This window comes from Salminus brasiliensis, chromosome 3, assembly GCF_030463535.1.
Source record: "Salminus brasiliensis chromosome 3, fSalBra1.hap2, whole genome shotgun sequence".
Classification (NCBI taxonomy): domain Eukaryota; kingdom Metazoa; phylum Chordata; class Actinopteri; order Characiformes; family Bryconidae; genus Salminus; species Salminus brasiliensis.
In genome coordinates this window covers 5,362,852-5,389,690 of record NC_132880.1, presented here as the reverse complement: position 1 = coordinate 5,389,690, position 26,839 = coordinate 5,362,852, and the positions used below count along the sequence as shown (strand labels likewise).

General features: G+C 43.4%; 2 protein-coding genes across 5 annotated transcripts in view; both read right to left on the bottom strand.

Moving 5' to 3' along the window:
- camsap3 (calmodulin regulated spectrin-associated protein family, member 3) overlaps nucleotides 1-8,913 on the bottom strand; it is a 40,254-nt gene extending 31,341 nt beyond the window's left edge. For all 4 annotated transcript variants that reach the window (XM_072675277.1, XM_072675279.1, XM_072675280.1 and 1 more), the window contains exon 1: nucleotides 8,377-8,913. In XM_072675277.1, coding sequence (XP_072531378.1) covers nucleotides 8,377-8,509 — 133 coding nt within the window. In that variant the 5' untranslated portion in view covers nucleotides 8,510-8,913. The remainder of the gene's footprint in view (nucleotides 1-8,376) is intronic.
- A 2,776-nt stretch (nucleotides 8,914-11,689) lies between these two features.
- On the bottom strand, nucleotides 11,690-20,298 carry xab2 (XPA binding protein 2). The gene is made up of 19 exons (XM_072674586.1): nucleotides 20,140-20,298; nucleotides 19,474-19,622; nucleotides 19,262-19,385; nucleotides 17,853-18,050; nucleotides 17,535-17,669; nucleotides 17,238-17,402; nucleotides 16,982-17,126; nucleotides 16,702-16,853; nucleotides 16,202-16,321; nucleotides 15,959-16,090; nucleotides 15,680-15,811; nucleotides 15,456-15,569; nucleotides 15,197-15,359; nucleotides 14,754-14,944; nucleotides 14,514-14,636; nucleotides 13,582-13,753; nucleotides 13,263-13,389; nucleotides 13,007-13,116; nucleotides 11,690-12,284 (listed from the first exon to the last, which is right to left on the bottom strand). Exons 1-19 carry the CDS (start codon nucleotides 20,173-20,175, stop codon nucleotides 12,223-12,225), a joined length of 2,550 nt encoding a protein of 849 aa, XP_072530687.1. The 5' UTR covers nucleotides 20,176-20,298; the 3' UTR covers nucleotides 11,690-12,222.
- Nucleotides 20,299-26,839: the final 6,541 nt, after the last annotated feature.

Sequence of the window (26,839 nt, the reverse complement as noted above, 5' to 3'; positions counted from 1 at the left end):
CGGCTTGTGGCGAGGCCTTTTCATAACGCACGAGATGTTCCACAGATCCGTCCAAGCAGCTTTTTAAAAACACAGCCACCTCACACCCACACAAAGACTACTCCACTTTTCACAGCGGCGTTCATTACGCCATTCCGTACACAACCTGAATTATTCCCAAATAATGGAAAACAAGATCACTGGGCTGGAGGGGGATGGCTAACAGTACAGAAACATAATAAAGCCAAACGATTAGCTTTCAAACCCTACACACCTACAAATGTATGACAGTAGCATAGCTATTGAGCTAAAAGCTGTCTTCCAACAAGGCTTACAGAAACTGACCACGGCTTCACCCAGGCCTGCTTTACATCACCTCTTTAAAACCAGATGATGGACAGCAGATGACATCCAGCTGCCCTTTGCAAGCTTCCATTAAGCTGTGGGGATTCCTCATTCTGAAAAAAATTTAAAAAAGGTACGGACAATGTAACACTCTCAGGTAATGTCTAGTGAGTGTCTAGTGAGAACGCCATGTTGACAATTAGCATAGCTCAGAACAGACCCGCTCAAAACCCAAGCCTGTGGGTTAAAGGTGGTCCATGAGGACCTTTGATTTTGCCTGACAAAGAAAGCCAAGAGTTGAAAATGTGCTGGTTTATGACAGCATCCATCATTCATTTTTATTTATTTTTTTTTAGATTTTGTCAGTCAAATTTTTCCTATTTGTTTCTCCCAATATGGTACTGCCAATTTACCCACCTGTTTGTAGCCCCTAGCACCAGCAATATTCCCGACACTAGGAGGGTAAGGACAGAACACGTCTCCTCTGATGCATGCTAAGCCGGCCACCGGCACTGCCGTGCAGCCAACTCGCCACTACCCCCAAGTCATAGTGGTAGCACATCTGGTCTGTACACCGATCAGCCACAACATTAAAACCACTGACAGGTGGTTACAGTGGTGGGACCTACATATTAGGCAGCAAGTGAATAGTAAGTTCTTAAAGGTGAAGTGTTGGAAGCAAGAAAAATGGACAAGCATAAGAATCTGAGTCACTTTGACAAGAGCCACATTGTGATGGCCAGATGACGGGGTCAGAACATCTCCAAAACATCAGGGAGGTCTTGTGGAGTGTTCCCGGTATGCAGTGGCCAGTACATTACTAAAAGTGCTCCAGGGAGGGAGAACCAGTGTTCTGTAGGCAGGGCACCTAAGGCTCATTGATGCATCCCCAACCCCCTATACATACATACATACATACGTACAACTTCCCAACAGATCATCAGTCCAGAGAACACAATGGGACATTATTCTACTTCTCCACAGCTCAATGCTGGGGGGCTTCTTAGTCCTCTAGCCCACACTGGGTATCAGGCATGGTGCCAATAGGTCCAGCTCCAGAGAGTCCTATTCTACTGTCAGTACCTCTCTACAGGGAATAGACAAGCTGTGTGGGTGCAACTTAAAGTCTGAAAGCTGAATGCATTCCTTAAAAGGGGTGTCCACAAACATTTGGATAAAGAGTGTATTTGGCCAGGTTTGGCTTGTTGTCTTGGGAGTATATCACAAAGCAGGGTTTACCTAACGTGACTAACGTAAACCCAAAGTCAGGCCTACTTAACAACAGGAGGGGTCAGGGACATTTTTATTGACGGTCCTCATCTCTGCTTTTAGTCTCTCAGGATACTGAGCGATACTGGTCAACTCCACTGGACTTCATGAAGCTGGGAGAACTGACAAAGCACAAGCGCTGGGAGGAGCTGGGTCTGCTGTAAGGCTTTATGAAGAGCGTGAAGCACGTGGCTGCTTTGAACAGTAGATACTCAAACTGTCAGGGATTTGAATGGGATTGTCTGACAACCCTCCTCTCACACCATCACACCGTACACTCGCCTGACCTGCTGACTCATCACAGTGACACACCAATGGGACTCGGATGACTAATCATGTTGATGAGCTTCCAGCTGAGAGCTGGGCGGGGTCTGTGAAACCAGGTTCATGCTGGGAGACCCAAACAATACTGGCAGCTAAAGGTGGGTGACGGGCAGGGGTCAAAATAATCATTTCATATCACGACAGTAATTTATATTTATCACAGTTTATGATAGTAATAAGAGACTGTAAACCGTAAACCTTAAACACTGTTGTTCCTCCTTCGAAAAAAATCCGGCTGGACCAAAACAAAGCTATAAAAAGGGGCAATTCCAAAACCCCAAAAACGGATATGCAACACCCCCAAAAATGTACAGAAACCCAGTAGCTAGGTTTACCCAAAGCAGGCTGAACAGTACAAGGCAACAGTGACTTCAGGAGAATATAGTGCTGTTGACAGTGGAGACGCTAATCACCTCCAAACAAGGTAATACAGGTAGCCACGAAAATCAGGCCTCTGCATTGTCCTGTGCCAGTGTCCGCAAAAGGAACAAACAGGAATCCCCGCTAGGCTAAAAGCTAGCACTATGCAAAGCTGAAGCTAAACACACATCCGAAGGCTTATTTTTTCCCCACTGGTAAGACTCAAGAAAGACAAAGCCTGGGAAAGCAAGTGGAGGCAAGGCTAAAAGCTAACCATCTACAATCGCTTCAGCTTGCTAACAGCCAATCGCGCTGAGAGGACACAATGAGAGGACAGCAGCACGATCCTGCAAGACTAATAATTACAGTGTTTTTGTAACAGTGTTAAGACTATGCTATAATATGTGGCTCCTGTGAGCCGCTGCGGTGCCGTAAACCAGATAATAAAAGCAGAGCTTATTTGTAGTTTTTTCCTTTTCAGGAAATTCAGCATACACATCTACCATTTATACATCATCTCTGACCTAAGCTGAGCTGAAGACCAGTTCGAGTCAGAGGTGTACTTCACTTGACTGTTAACTGTAGAGGCACAGGCAGAGAGACTGCCAGGCAACGGCACCTTCCACTGTGCAGGGAAGGGAATGGTGAAGGGAATGGGTTTAGATTTTTCTGTCAACTGGGACAAAAGCACCAAGGACTAGGCTTGAAGAGATCTGCCTTCTTTCAGAGCAAATACAGCCCACATGCAACGAACGCCCACATGCTAAGAAAGTGCTCGGATAATACAGGTGGCAATTAGCGGCATGGCAGGTTCCTAGGTGGCAGAGTTAAGGGAGAAGGTAGGCTCGGTCCTTAACGCCTGATTTGTTCAGCGCAGACACACAAGGCCACCGTGGGGGCCAGGACTCTGTGTGACCTGCTTCGCTATCAAAATGGCCATGAGTGAAGGACTACTGTGTGTACGGATTACTCACGGCATGCGCCCAAACTGTAAATTACGTCTTGACTGCTGTATTAAACTCATTAAAATTCATATTTTACACAGTTATCTATATCGGCAAAAGCCTATAGATAAAACAGTAGGACAGCAGAGGGTTTAGGCAGGGTAACCAACATTTAGGTGCCTTAGTGTGGAAGACTGTATGCATAGTTGATGTAATGAGAGTTCAGTACATGAACGTGACAAACTGAATCTCAAGAATCAGCTGTAAAATGGGCCAATTCCGAAACCCCAAACTGAATTTCGGACGTGGTAAAACTGTTCGGTATCACATACATTCAGCCCACTGACAAAAGCCTTTAGAGGCTAAACACAATGGCTACTTTTGGAGAATATGGCCACAAAATTGGGGAAATAAGTCGGTGCTAGGCTAAAAGCAAACTAAATTAAATTACATTTTAAATAAATTATACACAGGCTTTGCTTTATTTGTACACATGGTATCTCAAAATGTTTTATGTCATTTTAGCCAGACAATGATGATATTTTGAAAAAAAATAAATTAGAATTTTATCAAATGTATAAAACTAAACTATATATATAAAAATTAAGATAAATAAGAACACACTAAAACCCAGTAATATTCAAGTACACGTGCGGTCATCAACATTTATAAAATAGAGAAATTGGGAATAATTCTACCTGGATAAACCTGTATTACTGTAGAGTTACAAATGCAGGAACATGGATAAACGCAGATGATTTAGTGCGGCAGTCCAGCATCTTCTGGAAAACAACCATTGCCTCAAATATTGCTTTGACATACTGATCAAATCTGATTCGATATCTTAAAAGCAATTATCTGCCGATATGGACTCTGACATTGTGCTTTCCTGAAAGTAAATCCACTCCACAGTTTCAGAACAGGTGCAGCTTAAATCACCACCTTCAGATCAATGCGTTTTTACTTCCCAAAGTACTTGATACCAACTGTATGGTGGACCAGTCAGAACTCGCCTCACCCAGGAGAGCAGGAGCTCAGATTAACTGATGAATTGCGTTCCTGAAGCCACATTATGCATCACTCAGGTGGCGATGCACTACAGGGCCTAAATATCCAGTTACTTCCTGAAACACATGCAGTGGGATCATATTTACTTAGGAAAATCCAGTAATCAGAAGATCATTCCCAGGCCTGTTAAGTGTAGGCTTACATGGGTTCTGAAGTTATCGCTATACTTTTTAAAACTCCACCAGCTGCAGATGATTAGAACAGGGTTAAAGAGGATTTTGGATTAGTCAGTCTTATTCAAGCCTCAGACTTTGAGGTTTTTCACACCTGCACTTTTCAGTCCGGTTAAATCGGATATGCATTAGTCCAGAACACTGGACCTTCTTTTTGTATTTTGAATTTCTTGCTCCCGCCCCAGACAGGTCAATAGGTTTGACCAGTAAGCGAACATTCGGTACCGATTCGGTAAATGAAATGAGCTATAGTTTGGGTTGCTCTTGATTGTGTCTAGCCATGATGATACCACTCACTTCAACAAATATCTCTCGGAGGCCTTCAGAAAGGAGGTTACAGATGCCGAGGACTCTGAGAGGGATGTTAAAAGATCTCAGAACAATTCAATTCAGACAGTCCACTGTCAAGTTCCTACTGGATCCAACTGGATCAGGCCGTCCTAGCAAGTTCAGCCCAAGAGCAGATGAAGAGGAGCAGCCTGACAATCCTAAAATTCTTACCACAGTTGATGTTGGGTTTAGATTTAAGATTTAATGTTAGGCTTAGGTTTTAGGGTTGATTTAAGGTTAATAAAAACATAAATAAATAGATTATTTAATCCACACACCCGCACAGTCAAAAGTTTTAGAACACTCCCAATTTTCCATAATTTTTCTTGACATTTAAGTCCACTGAATAACTTGCAAAGGTACAAAGTTCTGTGACATCAAATAGTTCAAACTTTTGAGTAAAATGAACTAAAAACTGAAAGATGATGTAGATTGTGAGACAAAAGGGCCTTTTTAAAAAAACATTTTAGAGAGGTCATTGGTTAACAACTTACAGCTAGTCTGTTGCAATATATGTAAATTAGGCTTTGACAGCAAATGTGAATAATTCATCATTTACAACCCCTTTATCTCCATAAGGCATATTTACCTCAAACCTAAAAGTGCTGCTCTGTCCATTAAGAAACTACAAATTAAGGCAGAATGTTGTGAGAACGGTTTCCTACAGCAAAAAGCTCTTTAAAACTAGAGGAAACTGAAGAGGTAGGGTACAGGAAGAGGTCTGAAAGACTCACATCCACAACATCATCGGAAGACAAGTTTCTGAGAGTCAACACCTTGTGTCATAGGCAGCTCACATGACAACACCTGGGAGCACATCTTAACACTGGACCAGGTCTCAGTTTCATCTGTGCAGAGCAGACCTGGAGCTGCAGGTTTTACTGCAGGTGGAGTGGCAGTAAGACAGTCAACGCTAAGCAGGCTTGTGTGGGCCATGCAACACTGACAGTGGACTACTGGGAAAAAATTACTAAGAAAATTGAGGGTGTTCTGAAACTTTTGATCCATAGGTAGTGTGTGTACATTTTTATACAATATCCTTCCTAATCCTAGTATACTACACTGCACTTTGCACCTCTGCTCTAAACAGTGCGTCTTAGGCATCAGAGAAGGCTACTGCACAGTCCAGCTTCAGAGAGGAGAACTGATGAGGTCATCAAAGTCAGACAGGAAGATAAGTGGAGTCCTGGCTCAGCAGGATCTCGCCACTCTAGGGTCACACACACACACACACACACACACACACACACGCGCGCGCTTCCATGCAGGCATGCCCACATGCAGCAAAATCCTCGCCGCTCCAGCCAAGCTTGCTTAATCTACCCCCCCACCTCATCCCCTCCCTCCACCCTCCAGCGTCACTGTGCGTTCCAGGGAGGGTGACTTTGACCGGAGGGTGTGGTCAAGCGGGCCGGTCGTTCATGCAAAGAGAGAGAGAGAGAGCGAACACAAACAGAGCCAGAGCCGCGCGGCTACTGATTGCATAACTACTGACACACAAGCCAGGTTGATAAAAGTACAATCGGGTTTGTGTCCCTCCCAGGCCTAACTCCAGAGCGTTCCACTCGAGTGACCGGGGAACAGGCATGGTTGTTTTTGTCCACAGAGACAACTCTGCTGTTCCGAGGAACCGAGGCGGACCGGCCGTTTACCTAGACGTCATCATTTGACAGTACGTGTGCAGGACCTTGGCGGACATTTATCTATCAGACCACGTCAGCTGCTGTGGCTTTATGGCTCCTGAGTAAACACTGGCGCTGTTCTTCCCTCGAGGTCGAGCTGCTGTTTTGTAGGACTGAGGAAACAAGTTCAGGAATGCAGAGGAATAAATGAATTCATAGCGGCTCATTAGGAGAACACAATGGGACATCAAGAACAATCAAACACACATAAGCCAGCCCTTGTTATTTTTTAAGGCCTGATGGTCCGTTCTTCAACCTCTTACCTTCAAAAACCCAGAAATGAACAGAAATGAGTTCTGGCTTGAATAGCAATGGATTCTTCTTCACCACCAACATTAAGGCCATAAGAGGTCTAAAGCAAAGGCTCCCACTTCACACACTTGCTCTAATCCACCTCCAAACGAGAGGCCATAACTATTAGCTTGAACAGAAACCGTGTGGTTTACATGGGATAAGTGCGTCTGTGGATTTGGGTGGAAGGGGAATTTCACCTGTTTAAACAACGCCATTCAGATTGGTTTGATATAAAATGGTTTACAGTAGAGAAACGTCTAGACTGGTTTCCTAACTGGTGGTCCCAGTTCTTACGGCCACAAGGTCTACCATTCAAACCATTTTATTTATTATTATTACTGAAAATGAGCAACACATGACTTCTGAGAATTATATGTAACGTTTAAAACAGTAGTAAACCTGGATACATACATTTACTGTAGGGACTACTTCATCTTAGAACGATCCTCTCCAACGTTAATAGATCTTAAAATTCATGTTTAAGCCAAAAGATCATATCGTATTCATAACAATTTCACATTTATGGATCTTAAACTCGTCAGACGTCTGCTTCCCATCACCACCGCAAACAATCCGGACTCCGGGCTTCTCTAGAAAGGAGCGTTCCACCCCAAACTATGTGCAGAAATTGTGTAAACATGGTTGAAATGCCCTTTAAATGCACTACCATGATCCCAGTATGACGAACAGGGTTGGGGGGAGCTCCAGGACTGACCTAAATACAGTGCTCAATATGCTCCGAAACAAAATCCGAGGCCGCCTTCTCAGCCTTCTTCCGAAATGGTGAAACTCCCATTAGAAAGCATGATGAGGCTGCATTAACAAAAGGATCAGTGCGAGGTGGGTGTGTGCTTGCCTCACTGACAGGCCAGAGCTCACAGACAGAGCAGGCCGGCTCTAAGCACCATAAAATACCACAAGAGAAGGAAATCCCTGGAGAAAACAGAGTGAGGAATTGCCTATTGTGTAGATTTGGGACTCTACTGTGGTGGAGCATAAGCCTAGCCAGCCTGGGCCAAAGCAGGGCACCGTTAAGCTGGTGCAGTGGGACCCAGCCTTGTTCCCTAGGACTAGTCAGCCAGTCCATCCATCCATCAGTTTCATAATTTCAGCATTTCTCTTCTAAACTGAGGTCAGAAATGCAAAGCGGTGATAATAAAGAAATGCTATGAAGGTTATTAAGCAATAAATATTCAGTTTAGAGTCATTAAACCATATAAACACATCTGGTTTTCCACACAGGCAGCCAGTCAAAGCTAACAGTACTACTGAAGCACTACTATGAGGCTCTAAATACACACTTTATAGCCATATAAACATCTGTAATATGGGTCTATTCGCAGTGTGAGGTGAAAGGAAAGGCAGAGAGGGGGGACGAGCAGCTCTCCTCACATGGCTCTTTGTGTGGAGCTCTAGAAAAGCGCTGAGTTCACACACAGCCAGCCAGGCTGTTCACCTTCATGCTTTTTCTGATGGCAGGGGACAATACTCTGGTGCTGAACAGAGTGTGTGTATGTGTGTGTGTGTGTGTGTGTGTGTGTGCAGAGGGGGGAACGACGGTAGCTAGCTATCTCTAGATCACCCCCACCTCCTTCCAGTTATCCATACCTGCATTGCCGTAGGACTTCGCCAGCAGCCAGCCCACACTGCCGCATATCTTAGCCCGGCTGGAATCGTACTGATCCAAAGGCTTTATGTCCGGGACCACGAAAGTCTTCCTCATGGCACTCGAGTCCACCATAGCGAGACCGGGGAGGGAGGGGGGGGTGGGGGGGGAGGGAAAGGGGGAGACCGGGGCGAGGTAGAGCCGTAGAAACGGTCCAAACAGCGAGATTAAGCAGTCATCCTTTCATCCCCCATATCCACCTTCATTCAGCCTCGTGAAATACGTCCTCCTCCTCCTCCTCCTCCTCCTCCTCCAAAGGAAAAGGAAAAATAACGAGTAGCCTAGCCTGGAAAAAAGTGTCTCCTCCAACCAAAATATTCCCTCTTTCTCCGCTTGTCAGACATCCAAACAGGCGCCGGAGTCACAGCCACGACCGTGGAGGTCCGCTTCTCAGCGACTTGCCAGAGAATGGTGTGTTTTTCGACCCCGTTTCAGAGTCCGCATCGTGCTGCGTTTTTGGGCGAATCGCTGCGCTGACTGATTTCCAGGTGCTCCACACGTCTGTCAATCATCCGCCCCTCGACCAATCACAAGCGCGGCAGCCCCAACCTGCGTAAAGGAGGGGGCGGGATTTAACCCTCTGAACGCCAGCCAGCCAGCCAGCAGGTAGGGGACGGTTCACTTAGCTGGCTTTCCAAACAGGTGCAGTCCGCGCGAACAGGTGGAACGAGCTGCCGGAGAATGGGTGGAGAAAACGAGTAGAAGGCTGCAACTCCAACGGCTCCCTACTCCCTTAAAAGTGCACCAAGCAGGCTGGGTTAAAGGGGAAGTTCTCCGATTATTCCAATTAGCTAGATCTGACTTTGGGCTGAACAGAAACATCAAAAATCTACAAAGCAAAACAAGTAGATTCCAAAAATGTCATATTTTGAGACATTAAACATTTTAGACGTCTGGTTCCATTCACCACCTCTGTGAACAATTATGAGCATGCTTCCTTGATTTACTTGGTATAATTCAGCAAAAATCTGAAGAAGAAGAAGAAAAAAAAAGAGTAAAAATCTTAGGCTGCATTATTAATGGCTTCTTTTTTTCCTATGTAGTGAAAGTAAGTATGTAAGTAGGCTAGGCTGAGAGCTAGGTTTGACTAAAAGTCTGGGTTTCCTTCCATCTAAAATAATAATAATAAAATTAAAAAATTAACTAAAAATCTAAACTAACAGTTTGCAACAATGTCTATCTCAGAGCCATAAAACACTTTAGACGCCCGGTTCCATTCACCACCTCTGTCAACAATTATGAGTTGGAAAACTTCCTTAGATCAAAGCATTTCACACCAAACCACCCTGAACTACTTTGATTTCCTCTCATTAATTTAATTCAGCAGAAATTGGAAAAACAAAAATATAATAATCTTAGGTTGCATTATTAATGGCTTCTTTCCCCCCCTAAGTAGTGCACTAAGTATGCTAGGCTAATAGCTAGGTCTGGGTTTCCTTCTAATCTAAAATATATAATTTTTAGAACCAATAGCTTCCAACAATGCCATACTGTCAATTTCCCTAGAACGGAGCATTTCACACCAAACCCCTGTGACTGACTTTACTTATGTCTCTTTTAATTCTGCAGATTTATTTAAATCAATCTTTATTCCCTATTTAGTGCACTACATAGGTCAGGTTGAGTTTCATAAATGTTGTATACAAAAACTAAACTAATACCAACAAATGAATGAACAACAAATGAATATCTTCTTCTTATGTCCTATTTAGAGGCGGTCAATACTTGTCTGTTGTCAGCTAACAGATATCAATACACAATATCAGATAACTTATCCTTTTTTTCCATAATAGCTAGGCTTGACTTTGGGCTAAAAAGAAACATCTCAAATCTAAAAGTCAGATCTAACAGCTTCCAGTGATGTCATATTTAGAGATGTGAAACACGGCTGGTTTCATTCACCACCTCTGGTCTTGGTATTGGTATGACAATACGCACTGCACAGTCATTTGCATTATATTTATATGCCTTACTTACTGCATGTGCCACTTTAACTGCTTTCTTATATCCTTTTGTTTATGTATTTGTACATACATGGGGGGCTACATTGCTCTTTACTTTGCTTTGCTCTTTGTACCTCTGTGCTGCTGTAATACCTGATTTTCCCTCTGGGATTAATAAAGTTATCCATCTATCTATCATTACAACCTACAAAGCAAATTTAGCCATTTTATTTACTAGCAGAAGTGTTTGATGAGTTTTAAGTTTTTGACAGCTGTAAATCAACAGTTAATCTAAAAATAATTTTTTTTATTAGTCCAAAAACTTTTGGAGAATAGACTGAATTTCTCAGGTAGCCAGATAACTTCTCTTTTCCTAATAGACAGACTTGACTAAGAACCATTAGCTTCTAACAATATTGTATTTAGAGGCATGAAACACTTGAAAAGAAACGTCTGGTTCAAATTTACCATCACTGGGACCAGATGTGATTTGGGACGTTACTCGAGAACAGTGGCAGGTAATTCTGATGGTAAAATGTTCCTAAATCTGAATAATTCAGCTTTCTTTGGATATCATTTTGTGTTACCAAAGCCCGAGTTGTAGGCTTTAGACATCTGATTCCCTTTACCACCATTGTGCTCACATCTGACTCTCCCAGTTTCTCTAGAGCAGACCAGTGTGACTTTGTTGACATCTTAGTGATGTAATTAAGCATGAATATTGAAAAACAGGTGAAATTTCCCTTTAAAACCAGGCCAAACACTCCTTCCTTCTGCACCCTGGTGTGGAATTTTATGAAATATGATGTAAACTAGATGAAATTAAGACCAGAGAAAGTAAGAGTGCATGTAATACACACTCTGTTATTCAGAATCCACAGCCTCCGAAAAGTCAGCCAGCTCCTTTAGCCTAAAAAAGTTAGAAAGCTGCGTGTCAACCCCGGCATTTAAAGCCTGAAAACGCTGAGCTTCTTGTCCTAAACTCAAAGAAATCAAAGTCCCCTGCAAGTCCACATCACATGATGTTCCCGGGAAGCCTGGAGGGAGCTGGCCAAAGGCAGCCCCTCTGTAACTGCGTTAAGAGGATTAGCTCAAGTAACTATTTTAATCTAATTATGGGGGGAACATGACATTTTTCTTCTTTCTTTTGCTGTGGTGAAGTTTTTTGTTGTTGCAGTGGACAAACAGTGACTGGTCAGAAACCTCTTGCTGAGCTTTTCTTGTGTATTTGTACACTCTTTAAAAGTGGAGAAGCAGCCGGCGTGTGTTTTCCAAGTACGAATTAATGCCCAAATGAATGCAAAACACTATCTTTGTATAAATCTGAAGAAAAAAATATATTTGCAGTGGAAAAAAAAAGAGACAGACATCGACACGTTATTCCTGACACAAGTGCCAAAACCCCCAAGAGCATAAAAGTGTGAACTCCAATCTACGGTATCAAAAAGGCTCCACCCACTCCACCCCTGTTCTGCTGATAAAAGTCATCATAAGGTTTTGAGCTTAGTAATGCAGGATCCTAGGCTCTTATCTATCAAATGGCAAAGAGGGGGGAAAAAACTACAAATGCGAGCAGGAGAGAAATGAGACAAGTTTTTTGGGAAATTCCGAAGAAAACCTGATGACCAGTGAATGTGGGAATAACAGTGACCTCTTGTGTTGTGAACCGGTAGTTGGCAAATGCTGGACACCAGCAAATATGACTAGATATTTTTCTCTAACATAACTGTACAAAACCCATAGTGGATTGAACAGGTCATATCAGTCATTTGCATTTTGCAAAAATCTTCCATTTCAAGGCAATCAGAAGACGAATCAATGCTGTTCGCCAGGGAGGGAAAGAGTTCAATCATCCTTCAGTCCTCCGAAGACAGCAGTGGGGACGCTCTTCTGCTCCAGCTGCACCTCTGCACCGAAAGACAAAAACAAAGACCATTAAGGCACTTATAAACAGATGCACTTTTTTGCAGGAAATTAACAGAAACCAGAAGGGGGTAAAAAGAACACAAGGTGGAGTAAATATACATACAATATACAATAAATATAAATAAATAACTCAGTCTAAAAACAAAGTCCACATGGCAATTTAATAGGGACATTACAGGAACAGTACCTAATCAGGAAATACAGTGACCTCTAAATTACAGACTGCAGTAGGACTGGGCAGTATCCACTTTTTCTGTTGTCATGCCAACCCTGTTTACAATTGGTCACTTCATGGGTCTTGAGTATCAGGATTATATCTGAATAAGGCCAAACCATATAAAAGTGCAAGTGTGAACGCACCCAAGACTCCAGACACAAATCCAATCACTCAAGCCATATAGGGAGGTGGTCTGAGACGCATCTGAGCAACCAACGCATTCAACAACCAAAAACCCTCCCATTACAATTGAAACCCCAGTAGTAACTGTATTTTCTGTGTCAGATTTCTGTGGGACTAACTGGAGACGCATTTGGTTAGCGGAAGCAGCCCAGATTTACCTGATAAACACAGATAAACAATCAACTAAAAGGTTCAGTTTGCTCACAGGGCCTCCTTTAATGAACCTGAACAATAGTGTTGAATGAATATTTGGACAACTGAACAATTAAGTGTTGCAAATGCAGGCTTTGCAGTAGGACTCACCGTCTGGTTCTGCATCTCCATCCTCCTCCTCATCGTCGTCATCAATGTCAATCTCATCTGGGTTTGCTTGTTTGGCCAGTTCGGCCAGTTCACTCCGAGAGGTGTCACTCCTGCACAAAATTAAACACACACTCCCAGTGAAAACAAGGCAAAGTAGCTCAACAGAAACTTTGTTTGCTAAAGCCTGGGTACATACACCGGATTGGATCTTGTGAACGTGGGTAAACAGAAAAGAGCAAAGAGACGTGCTGCTCACCTGACAAAGAGTATCTTGTCTTTGGGTTTGGGTTTGTCCTGCTCAGCTTCCGCAGCTAGTTGCTGGGCCTTCTGCTCCAACATCTTCATGTCGTCAACACCACTCTGGCCTGGGGCAAGGTCTGATACTGATGGGCAAAGACGGAGATGGTCCTTACAAATGCATTTCATGCTCACTATTAACCGTCAACATGCCAAGACATACTGTCAGAAAGCCCAAGAACCTCCTTGTGTGCTTGGCACATATGCAACAAATGCAGGGTTCTGACTGCGTTAGCAAGTCTATATAAAAAGTTAAGAGTGAATTAAGGTTCACTTACTTGTTCCTGTGGCACTTGTGGTTGCTTTGAGCATCTGTGAGGACATGAAGTTGACCTGTGTGTTGTAGGTTGCTTGGACGCTGCGCTTTATTCTGAGCATCTCGCGGATGGTGTCCTCGTTCCCGTGGCGAATCTCAAACTCCTTCCATGTCTGCCAGAAGTTTGCAGTCATCTGAGGGACAAGAGGGGTTAGAAAGGTTAGAGTTAAGACATGCCTAGTTAGCAAAATATAAAAAAATAGCGCAACCCATGAAGTAATATTAATAAAATGAATAACTAAATGGACAAAAGTATTGGGACACCAGCTCATTCATTGTTTATACTGAAAGCAAGTGTATTTAAAAAAAGAAGTTCATCCTGCTTTTGTTGGAGCAACTGTCTGCTGTCCAGGAAAGGCTTCATTACATTTTTCACATCACTCCTGTGGGGATTTTATTGCATTCAGTTTCAAGAGCGTTAGTAAGGTCAGGATGTTGGATTGTCATCACCCCACCTCATTCCCAGCTCAACCCGAAAGTAAAGGATAGAGCACTATATTTCCAGAGAAAACAGTTCCACTGCTCCACAGCTCAACGCTGGGGTTATACACCACTCTAGCCCACGTCTGGCATTAGGCACAGTGCCAACAGGTTCATATTTATCTGCTCTTGGAAGTCCTGTACTATTGGCAATACTTTTCTACAAGGACTAGACAAGCTATGTTTATGCATTTGCACATCCGTGTCAGCAATAAGCAAAAGTAGCCGAACGCGTTCATTAAAAGGGGTGTCTACAAACATTTGGATATAAAGTGTATAAAAATGGGAAAACTACATAAGCCTCAAAGCTCCAGTGCAAAACCTTGGACTTTGGATAATTCTTGGCTGACGACTCCATTTGGAACAATGAGACCATATCATCATGTTAGATGAGGTTTAGGGTGGGAGGCTTACCCTGGGATCACACATCTGGGAGCAGAAAGAATAGATGGCTCTCGCCCGGTCGATCTCGCCCAGTTTGCTCTCCATGTCAGCAAAGCGCAGACACATGTCCCTGGCATGCTCATCTGGAAGGATCTGCAACCCAAACAACAAGATTAATAAAAGGTGCTACGAAAGGTGAAAGAGTGAAGCATTGCATGAATACAATCATATTCAAAGCCACTGCCTCAGAGACAATGAAGAGCACCATACCTCAATCGCTTTCTGGTAGATAGCCCTGGTGTGGGTAACTCCATAGATTTCCGCAGCTCTTTTAATGTAGATGTTGAACATCTGAAGGCGCTCCTCTGTCTCCACAGCCTGTGTGGCTCGCTCATACACAGCCATAGCATGCCTTGCTAGCCCATACTCTTCCTCCAGCTTGGCATACAGCAGATAGATGGCTGTTAATTAGAACAGATTATAAAAAAAAAATCATAATGGTCACAAAACAGCAGAGCAAGTGTTGCTTACAAAGATGACAATGGCACAATGAATTTTTTCAGTCTGCAAAACTTTCTATGAACTATGATTCCTTGACGATTAGCCCCAAAGGCCTCCAGAAGAAAAGGCTTCTGATTACTACACTCAAAGCCTCTTTACATTCTTTCAGCAAGCTATTATAATCTTAAATCACTCTTCAAAGAAGGCTTTACTTTTGGCAAACTTTGCAGGACACCCATCCAAAGCCTGTTCAAACAGGTCTCGTGCCCTCTCCAGCTTTTTGCCTCCGTAGCGATCAATGAACTTGGTGAGATACGTGTTCCAGATGTCATACACGTTGGGCCACCTGAAGAGTGCAATGCCACGCTCGTATGCCTAAAAAATGAATAGAAATTATTAAAAGACATTAGCAAAAGATTCATTTAATTAGTGACAGATTTACCTAAAGAGAGACTGGGACTGTAGGCTTACCTTGAAGCTCTCCTCAAAGTAATCGTGTTCCTCAAGGAACATGGCGTAGTTGATTATGATCTGTGGTGTGGCAATACGGAGGTCTATAATGCGGTCATACACTGCCTTCGTCGACTGCAGGGGAATCAAAAACATCCCATTGAAAATGTTGTCGCCATCAGTGTTTAACTGTTATAGTATGTGATATGGAATAACTCCATAATACCGGATCATCTAAACCATACCTGGAATGTGCCGAGACTCTCCTCCAAATCAGCCAGCATCGACCACACCTTCAGCGATTTATACACTCGATTCTGCACTGGTTCAGATGCATCAAAGTACTCTGCTTTCCTTGCTGGGATAGCTGTGGCTTTCTGTGCAAAGAAACCAGGCAGTCTCATAGTAAAGATAACTCTCATGTGCTCATTAACTGATGTTTTGTTTATTGTTGAACAGCTTCCATCATTGCCAACCAGTGCCACAAGTACACTATCAAGACATCTCACTATTAACTGCCTCACCCTGAGTATCCGTAGTGCCTGGTCGTAGTTCTCATGTCGTAATTCCATCTCCCCATATTCACACCACACTGCTGCCAGGTCATCTACCTGCTTATAGTTCACCTTGGTGGCCTTCTCAAAGATAGTCCTGGCCTTTAAGACATAAAAGTTGAACGATGAAACAACAACTTTGCCAAATAATCAAATTTCCATAATCAAATCAGTACTAAGAGACTGAAAACACAGAGCATGTTTGCTTCTCACATCTTCCAGCTGCTCGTTATCCTCGTAGAACCTGGCAAACGAGACCCAAAGAGAGTGGGGCTTCCCCGTGGCTTTCACAGGATCCACTGTCTGAACAGCCTCAGTGTAGGTGTTGATTATCTGAACACAAATGACACAAACAGTTATTCACTTAATTCACTGTGGCTTTCTGGCCCCAAACTGACAATCTTACAATATTTATGGCATTTAGCTGACGCTCTTATCCAGAGCAACTTACAAGGTTACTCGTATACAAAAACAATTAAGGAAATCCCCAGCTGAATTTTAGACCTTGGACAAATCCAAAGTATCTAAGGCAAGGTTGTCCAGAAGCGTTCGGTGACTTCCCTGCTGAAATACCAATAAAACCAGTAGCTAACTGCTAAGCTGAATCAGCAGTTCCCAACCTCTACAGGAATCTGGCCCTCCATGACAGGTCCGATGTAATATATAAGTGCCTGGTAGTCTAACTCAATCCATTTCAGTACGTCCCCACCTACCTGTCTGGGATTGCCTTCATAGAGCTTGACTCTCTTGTGCCATTCGTGAACATTGTGTGGGTTTTGCCGGAGCAACACGCTGTTCAACAGGAGGGGCCGGCGGGTGATCAGCTGCTCAAAGCGAGCCAAACGCAACTCCAGGTCTATATCATCTACAGCAGAGAAATCAGAACATCCTTCAGAACAACTCCACAACCAAACTGGATTAGCAGATTAATAGTCAATAGATTCATCAATTACAGAAATAAGAATCTGCTGCACAATTTTTACAGTCTCTCACCGTCTTCATCATGCCCTATCTCGGATGTGGTCTCCATCTTGGCAGCGATCATGCTCTCCTCAAACTGGGCATAGCTGTCGAACACCTGGGTGAAGTCTCGTACAGTGACTACCGTCTGAATAGCCTCCTCATACACATCACGGGCCTTGAAGTACAAGACATAAGAGACAGCAAATGTTCATGTGCTTTCTGGGAGTCTGCGGAGATTGAAGATAAGAATGAGGAAGAACGCAGCAGAGAATGGATGAGGGCATACCTTCTCAAAATGACCACTGCGGATGTAGTAGTCGGCCATGGAGCACCAGAGTTTGCCTAACTGGTCCGTGAAGCGGGTGAGGCCGCCACGGATGATGGCACCCACATTCAGCGAGGTCACCTTGTCTGGGTTCTGGGAGATGAGGTCACACAGCTCGTGCCAGAGCTGCAATAGGAAACAAACCAAGACAAATGGAGGGCTTTAGGCCTTAGTTTCAGTCCAGCGTGTGTATGAGCTGATATCATCTATAAAGAGCCTGAATGCACCAAGAGTACAAGAACTGAAACACATGCTGACCTGGTAGTTCGACTTCCCTTCTTTCGAGACAAAGCTTTCATCGTTCACCACAGCTGCCAAGCGGACTGCTGCCTCATCTAGACGTCCTACAGAACGCAGGTAGTCGATGTACTCCTCTGTGTTCTCTGGAGAAAGCTGACCAGACCAAAGACAAAAGCAGAGAATCATAACTGAGTGTTTGTTGCTGCATAAACAAGCCGAAAGCTTTCTGGGGGTATAATTATCAAATACAATTGAATGTTCTGTATGTTTAGTAGGGTGGCACTGTTTTGTTAAGCTTGTGTTTATCCTCAGTGTAACACAATTACACCTTCTTACCTTGAGGTATCTACGGTAAACACGGATGGCGGTCTCAGGGAGGGGTAAGTTCCGGGCGAACTGGAGGTACAGAGGCCAGATTCGGGTGTGCTGGGTGATGGGCAAGGCTCGGAGTGCTCTGTCAAATGTACGACGGCTCCTCGTGATTTTGCGCTGAGACACAATGAACTGACAGTAATCCAGCCATATCCTTGGCATCTGAGGAGTTAAGGAAGTTTAGGACATATTACACAAAATCATCATATCAACACCCTGGTGTTAACGATGGTGCTCAAATACAAAACAGTATATGCAAAGTACTGGGAATTTGCCAATATGGGAACAGTGGGCTTCACCATACTATGGGCAAAAGGCCATTCATTTTTATGCCAACACAAAGCTAGCTATGGCTAGATTAATCTGCATCATCTTTACAGAAAAATTCTAATTACTTTTGCAGAGTTGTATGATGTTCTTTTAGTGCAGTAGGCTGTTCTTCTGGACTTGGACTAATTTCAACAATAAATATCAGCTTCAGATCTGATGTCAGTCTGATTTAGACTAGTGTTGAATCAGAACATATAAACAGTGAGGATTTTTAAAATGGAATAGAGAAGCTGAATTTTCAATAACCAATTTATCTTATCTATGATATTAACCCTTCAGAAACCATGAGATGTCTGACGTCTTTCCTCCACCAGAGGGCAGTGTTGAACCTACATCTTACATTTTAGTCCAAATAAGCATGTCCAGGTGTTTACCTGTACTAACAAGCCAAAAATAAACAGTTGAATCTGGTGAATTGAGCAGGAAAAGCTCTGTGTGTCGAGGTATTCAGATACTATACTCATGCAAAGGTAGCGATTCAACTACTAACTGAAACTCACTCCATTTTACTTCTACTGTATTTTCCTCCTGAACACTAGCTGCAATACTCATTACAGCACTGCACACTTTGTGTACATATCGTATATGATGCTGTTCACAACACCAGACCTGGCCTACCTCAACATAGCATACCATGCCGTGCCACCGATATGTGCTTACACCCAGTTGTAATTGCTAGACTACATATTCATACTGTCAATGTGCTTATTTGTGTAATAACTCAGATTGCACCTTAAATCACATCTCTGCCATAATGCAAACACTTGCACGTGTACATGCACATATTTAGATTTACTGTACTGTTTGTATTGTCTGTTGTATTTATTGTCTATGTTGTGGTTTGTCTTTTACTGCACCAAAGATTTGGCCTAACAGTGTTTTATTGTATTGTACTGTACAAGTATTAGGAAAAATGACAAACTTAAAGTTAATGTTAAGCATTCAACATTAAATGTTCTCTAATTATTAACCACACGAGTGATTAGGTGATTATGATAATAACCCATATGTGCATAAGATATCATGGATGCAGGCCAGTTTACCTTGTGCATAAACACCAGTGCTCTCTCATGGCAGTTGTTGACCTCCTCATAAGCTGGATCTGTTACGCATCTCCCCTTAACTTGCTTCCTCCGCTCTCGCAGATAATTGTACCACAATTTGTAACTGTAAAAATGCAAAAAGACAATGAAAAACATGACATAAGTATTGTTCAACCAATTGCAAGGGCTCTTTCTGGAGTGTGTGCACTTACCTGCCAGGTAGCTCCTTCAGTGCCCGCTCATAAATCATATTAAGCACAGACTTTGGGCCACTTTGCTTGTGCTCAATGTAGCGCATCCAGCATTTGACTGAGTATGGATTTCTGATGATTTCCTCTTCATAGGGCAAGTCATCTTCTTCCTGGGGGTGCATGTAAGGGGTTAGTTAGCTAGTATCACAGAGGTACACACAGAGGTGAACAGTGACCCATTACATAGTCAGTCTAATATATGGCCAGAATGGACATTAAGTGCAGAGCAAGTTGGTTATGAATGAACTAGGATTCATATTCATAAAGCATTTCTTTTTAAAGAGTTACAGGACTGATCCCAGATCAGATTCTCTATATTTTGGGTGGTTTGGGTGTAAATACAGTCCCGGTCTCTGTAGCTATAAGCCACAAACACTAGCTCTAGCTCTAGCTCTAGCACTAGCTATGGTCCTAAAATCAGAACAACCCTCAGTCCAGCTCACTGATCGCTCACAACTGGAAATCATAAGTGATAGGTGATGAATAAACGAGTGTGAGTTTCACAGCTGGATGACAAAACAGCTGGCAAAATGTCCAAATATGAATATAAACAGTACATTAGCCACCGTTAGCAATTAGCGTCGAGCACCCAGCATAATCGCTAGCTGTAGAAACAGAAATACGTACAAACTTAACGTCTGGCTTTCCATTAAAAGTAGGCATGTTCTTCTCCCGGTAGAAGAACTGTATTAGGAACTTAAATATGTACAGTAAAAGCGGTTAAACACTGTAGTGCTAGCCTGTATGCTACCATCAACGTGTTGTGGACGCAATGCTAGCTAGCTAGCTAACTAACTCCTCCCAGCGAGGCTTCCTCTGGGTTTTGGTAAGCTGGAGGCTGTGGTGGCGGGTTGCTGCCCCTGTCGGTTTTGAGGTGCTATTACATCTGCAAAACAACTCTGGCCCGTTGAGGCCTCTAACTCTGGCCCATTATGGCCTCTAACTCTGGCCCATTGAGGCCTCTAACTCTGGCCCATTATGGCTTCTAACTCTGGCCCATTATGGCCTCTAACTCTGGCCCATTATGGCCTCTAACTCTGGCCCGTTGAGGCCTCTAACTCTGGCCCGTTGAGGCCTCTAACTCTGGTCCATTGAGGCCTCTAACTCTGGCCCATTGAGGCCTCTAACTCTGGTCCATTGAGGCCTCTAACTCTGGCCCGTTGAGGCCTCTAACTCTGGCCCGTTGAGGCCTCCAACTCTGGCCCGTTGAGGCCTCTAACTCTGGTCCATTGAGGCCTCTAACTCTGGCCCGTTGAGGCCTCCAACTCTGGCCCGTTGAGGCCTCTAACTCTGGTCCATTGAGGCCTCTAACTCTGGTCCATTGAGGCCTCTAACTCTGGTCCATTGAGGCCTCTAACTCTGGCCCATTGAGGCCTCCAACTCTGGCCCATTGAGGCCTCCAACTCTGGCCCGTTGAGGCCTCTAACTCTGGTCCATTGAGGCCTCTAACTCTGGCCCATTGAGGCCTCCAACTCTGGCCCATTGAGGCCTCTAACTCTGGCCCATTGAGGCCTCCAACTCTGGCCCATTGAGGCCTCTAACTCTGGCCCATTGAGGCCTCCAACTCTGGCCCATTGAGGCCTCTAACTCTGGCCCATTGAGGCCTCCAACTCTGGCCCATTGAGGCCTCTAACTCTGGCCCATTGAGGCCTCTAACTCTGGCCCATTGAGGCCTCCAACTCTGGCCCATGGACTCCACAAAATCTCTGAAGGTTTCTCGTGGCTTTAGGATGACAGCAGCAGATGCTTTAGCTAAGTCGTGTAAGCTGTGAGGTGGGGCCTCACTCACTCCATTGACCATGGTGGAACGAGCTGCCCCTGGGTGTCCGAACGGCCGAGTCGCTCGCTGTCTTCAAACGCAGACTGAAGACCCACCTCTTCAGAGAGTACTTGGACGAATAGTTCTATGGTCGCCTTATTGTCTTGTGCTTAGTAATGTCTAAAGCTTAGTGGTATCTTTTGAATTATTAGTCTATTCTAACTAGCTGAGGTTTTTCTTGGGTAAATAGCAAAGCACTTTGTAAGTCGCTCTGGATAAGAGCGTCTGCTAAATGCCGTAAATGTAAATGTAAATATCAGTGAGCCTTGAGCGCTTATGACCTTGTGCCACTTTACCGGTCCTCCTTCCTTGAGGCACTTTAGGTAGATACTGACCACTGCATCCTGGGAGCATCCCAAAAAGACAAGACCTGCCTGAAGTTTTGGAGATGCTCGGCAAGCTGCCACTGTTGGGCCAAGTACTGACCGTTCACTTGCCTAGTAGTGCCTAGCAGTGTGCAGGTCTTATATAGCTAGTACAAGACAAGACAGCCCTATTCGCTATTAGTGTCTGATGGAATTTGGCCTCCGCCTTTTACCCATCCGTGCAGTGATAACACACACAATGACAGTGAGCACACATGCCCGGAGCAGTGGGCAGCCATTGCTGTGGCGCCCGGGGAGCAGGGAGGGGAAAGGGCCTTGCTCAAGGGCCCAACAGTGGCAGCTTGATGAGCCAGGGTATTGAACCTAGTGCTCCGAGCTAGGGTATTGAGCCCGGTGCTCTAACCGCTGAGCCACCACTGCCACGTTGGATGGAGATTATCACTGTCTCATCATCTCCACCTCAGAGCTGAGAATTTTTCATACAGTGTCAATGTACAGTGTCCAATCAGGAGTTTTTATAGAGTAAGTGAAATTGATTGAATTTACAGTGTTCCTAATAAATAACCTCCTATTAAAGATAGTATTGGAATATTAAGATGGACTATTAACAGAATATGTCTATTTTTAATTTCCTCTCATACCTAAAGGAATAGCTCAACCATACATGCTAATGTTTGCCAACAATGAACAACCACAGTTTGATAATCCTTTATAATCGTTTACTTCATACATGTTCATTCCTTATTCAAATTCCAGTTAATATGACTTATGTCTTACTTTTCTTAAGTACATATTCACAACTGTCGTATAACACCAGTAACACCAGCAAGTATTCAAAAAATAAAACGCTAATTGTAAATAAAACAAATGAAATGAAAACGTGTCATTGTTTGAAAGTATGTGAGGTGACCGATAGGACTAACAAACAAATATAGTTTATAGGAAATTCTATTACATAAATGAAATATTATTCTAGTATGGTTAAAAAAATGTAAGTGAAACAACTGAAACAACAAAAAATGAAATGAAAAAGAAGATTTATGTTCACGTTCAGTCATCACAAAACTTCCTACGTACCACTTAAAGACATTGGCGAGCAAAAGAGATGTGAACTCAAGGTGAAGTAAACCATAGCCAGCTAGTGCAAATAAGGACAATGTAAGACTTCATTCAGCCAAAGAAAGAGCAAAAGCTCATTATCATTTAAAGGAACAGGCACTCAAACTGGCCTTTCTGAACAGGGCTATTTCTACAGGGTGAGAAGGGTCACATTTGTGGTGGACTCTTGAGGTCATTTTGACAAAATAAATGCCAAATACCTTTAATTAAGACTTCACGGCTGTGTTAACTTGGAATGTGGAAACATTTAAAGGAGTATATGTTACCTGTACTGTAGTACTGAATCTACAGCACTGTATACAATACAGTATTAACACTAAGTAGACATTATTAACACAAGGTCAGCTATCCCAGAACAGAAGCCCTGTACACCACTGTATACCACTAGATAAGTTATACTTTACAATGCAATTTATATGTACAAATATTAAGTGTCATATTTTTTATTTGTGCAGTACTGAATACTGGACATTTTATTTATCATATCATTTTATCATCTTTACATAGATTTATCATGGAGCTGGCACCATGTCTACTAATATAGCCAAGCAAATCTTGTGGCTCCACTGTGCTGGTTTACAGTGAGAGACTGTAGCCCAAGGTAGCCCATTGCTGATTGTCCCTGCTGTGTAGAGAATGGTCCACCAATAAATGTGGTCACTGGTAGTTCTATGGTGGTCCCATGGTGGTTTCCATTAATGGGAGAAGAGAGAGGCGGATAAATGGTGTAGTAACAGATGGGCTACAGTCACTAATTGTTAACCTTCGCACATGGTAGGTGTTTCTGATAAAATGGCCAATGAGTTTAAACTGCCAGTTCAGTCTACATTCATAGTACTCATTTTCTCTTCCCTCGATCCTTCCCCTCTCTCCTTCCATCCCCTCTTTCTCTCCCCTTCCCAGGCTCACGGCTCTTTTCTGCAGCGTTTCCCTGGTGAAGCTGAGCGGTGTGGACTCTGTGGATGAGAGAGAAGTAATCTTCATCATGGCTGATTGGCTGATTGGGCGCGGGCTTAGGAGAGGAGGGTCTAGGGTGAGGCGCAGGCTTAGGAGAGGATGGTCTGGCGTGGGCCGTGCGACCCTGAGCCCGGTAGGGTGAGGAAGACCTGGAGCGGTGTCTCCTGGGCTGAGGTGTAGTCTCAAGACCTGGGGGTCCACAAACCCTAGCAGTGAGAGGAAGTACAAAACTCTTGCCGTCTGGTGTTCCAATTGTCAGAAAGACGTCTGAGGAAGGACCTTGCTGACCATCTGAGTTACTCTGCTGAGAAGAAGGCAGAACAGAAAGCATGTGTAATAGCATCTGCAATTATGCACATGAAAAATCTTGGATAACAGCATTGGCCTACAATTCCCACAAACCAATTACCTGTTGGGGAGCAGTGAGGCATACGGACACTTGGAAGGTAAGCTGCAAGAGAAGTGAGTAAATATGGCTATTTAAATGAGTGCTACTTATTTTATAAGATAAGATAATACTTCATTAGTCCCACAGTAAGGACATTCTTAGTGTCACAGCAGAAAGGGATAGCAAGACACTCAGTTACAAAAACGTAGATAAATAAATTACACTATATACACAATATAAATAAGAAGTAAAAAAAAAAGCAATAACAATATTATTTACAGGCTTATTGCAAATGACTCTTAATTGCACATATATTCTTTATATTTTACTAATGCACCAAAGCTATTAGCCTAATTTAGCTAATAAACAATGGATGCTTCAACCCCACCAATTAGCATTGTGCAAAGTGACTCAAACCATGTCAAGTTGTTTAATGAACTTGTGCAAATTTGGAAGGATCACAGGATCATCTAAACAAGTTTGATGTGTTTGGTCCTGTGGACTGATGAAGTTCCCAAACTTACAAAAATAGAACTTTCTGGCCACAATGAGCAAAGACATGTTCGGAGTAAAAAGGGTGCAACATTTTATTAAGGAACACCTCTCCAACTGTTAAGCATGGGGGTGGATTGATTGGGCTTGTGTTGCAGCCAGTGGTTCAGGGAACATTTTACTGGTAGATGAAAGAATTTATCAAAATAAATACCAGCAAATTCTGGAAGACAACATCAGAACCACAGTTGACTGCCTTAAAAGGTTTTGCAATGGCCCTCACAGTCCCACAACCTTAACATCCAAGTGTACCCAAACATTTGCACACCACTGTATTTGAGATTTCTTAATAACTTGATGTGGTTTGAGGCACGTTTACGAAGATCAAGATCAGAACAGTTTAATACAACGGCAATATTAGTGGACAACTGACATCACTTGGAGGCCAGCGCTAACTGGCACCTCAGCTACATCAGCTAACAGACGCCCTGGCTAGACACTAGCTAGCATCACGCTAAGTGATGGGTGGCAGAGGATGGCTGTGCCATTTATACAGTGTGCAGTTACTGATCTACAGTAGGCATGCTGGTTGCACCATGCTAACAAATGCTAATGAATGGTGGGGTGTAGGCTTCCACTACCTGTTAGCAAACTGAAGAAGCAAGCTTCAGGCACCAAAGATGTCTTGGCTGATCAAGAGGCTGGTAAGAAGGGAAATGTGTGGACATTCAAACTCGCCTTGGTGGAAACATTATCATACTGCGTCCTCTCCTTGTCTGAAATGGGGCTGAAAGTGGCAGATCTAGGAGGAGGCCTGGAGAGCAAGTCTGGATCCTGAGTGAGGGAACTGGGTCTGGGGGAAGCTCTTCTGGGTGCAGGTGACTCTGGGGTCAGGATGATTTGTGGAATGAATGGTTTCTCCGTCTTGGCCTCTGACATCACAGCTCGCTGGTCATCCATTCGTTTGCTTTGAGAGTTAGCCACAAGGGTGAAGAACTGTTCTGTGTTTAGTGCTGTGTGAAAAAAATCAGGAAAGGAGATCATGATGACGAAGTCTGGTATTGCACTTTACATTATCTAATCCATGTAAAATCTCCATTATCCATTTCTTTTATGCATAATTGTCCAATAAATGCATGCGCAATGTATGAACTATATGAACTTCAGTGGAATTCAGAGGCTTAAACCTCGAAAACCAGCCCCAGCCCATTATTCCACCTCCACCAAACTTTACAGGCACTGTAAGAGTCTGCCAGTGTGTTTTACACCACACCACACAAGCACAGGGTGACCTTTAGATCTAAATGCAGCTTCTCGGAGCAGCTTTAGCAGGTCCAGATGAACCAACTTTCTGGACAGCTGGACAGTGCCACATTTAAAAGTCACTGAGCTCTTCAGCGCAACCCATTTTACCTCCAGTGTTTTTCTAAGAAAAACTCTATATGGTAAAATTCATTACTGCTGGAATCGGAGGCATGCCGCTGGCCGTTTATCCATCTCTGCGCTTGATGGGCAGTGGGCAGGTACTGCTCCTGGTCAGCACTGATTGGAATCTGAAGCAAGCCAGAACAAGATCAGAACAGTTTAATACAACGGCAATATTAGTGGACATTTGACATCACTTGGAGGCCAGCGATAACTGGCACCTCAGCTACATCAGCTAACAGACGCCCTGGCTGGACACTAGCTAGCATCACGTTAAGTGATGGGTGGCAGAGGATGGCTGTGCCATTTATACAGTGTGCAGTTACTGTTCTCCTTTAAACTGTCTATTGTGTTAACAACTAGCTTTTCAACCTCTTAGCACTGAAAGCATTGTGTGAAGGGTGTGTTCTAGCTTGAACGTCTGGGTAATACTAGCTTGGCAATTGGTGAGAAATGTGGGAAACAATAATCTAAGATCTAAAAATATACACATATTAAGCATAAACTGGACTGAATTACTCCAGGAGTTTATTATAAAGTCATTCTAATCCCAAAATCAATCGCATTTAGCAAATGAACTGAAGGTTCTCCCCAAGGGTGAGCTACTAGCACTGTAGTTTCTGTGTTAATCATTGAGGTGGAATTGCCATATGTGTTATTAAGCCCAGTCGAACAGTGAGTATACCTTCACAGTTACCTTGCTGCTAACACATCACAGAAAATCTCCTAGAGATGCTAGTTGAAATTAGCATCATCTTTACTGGTATTTCTATATTACCTCTTTAATTCTACTATACTTCT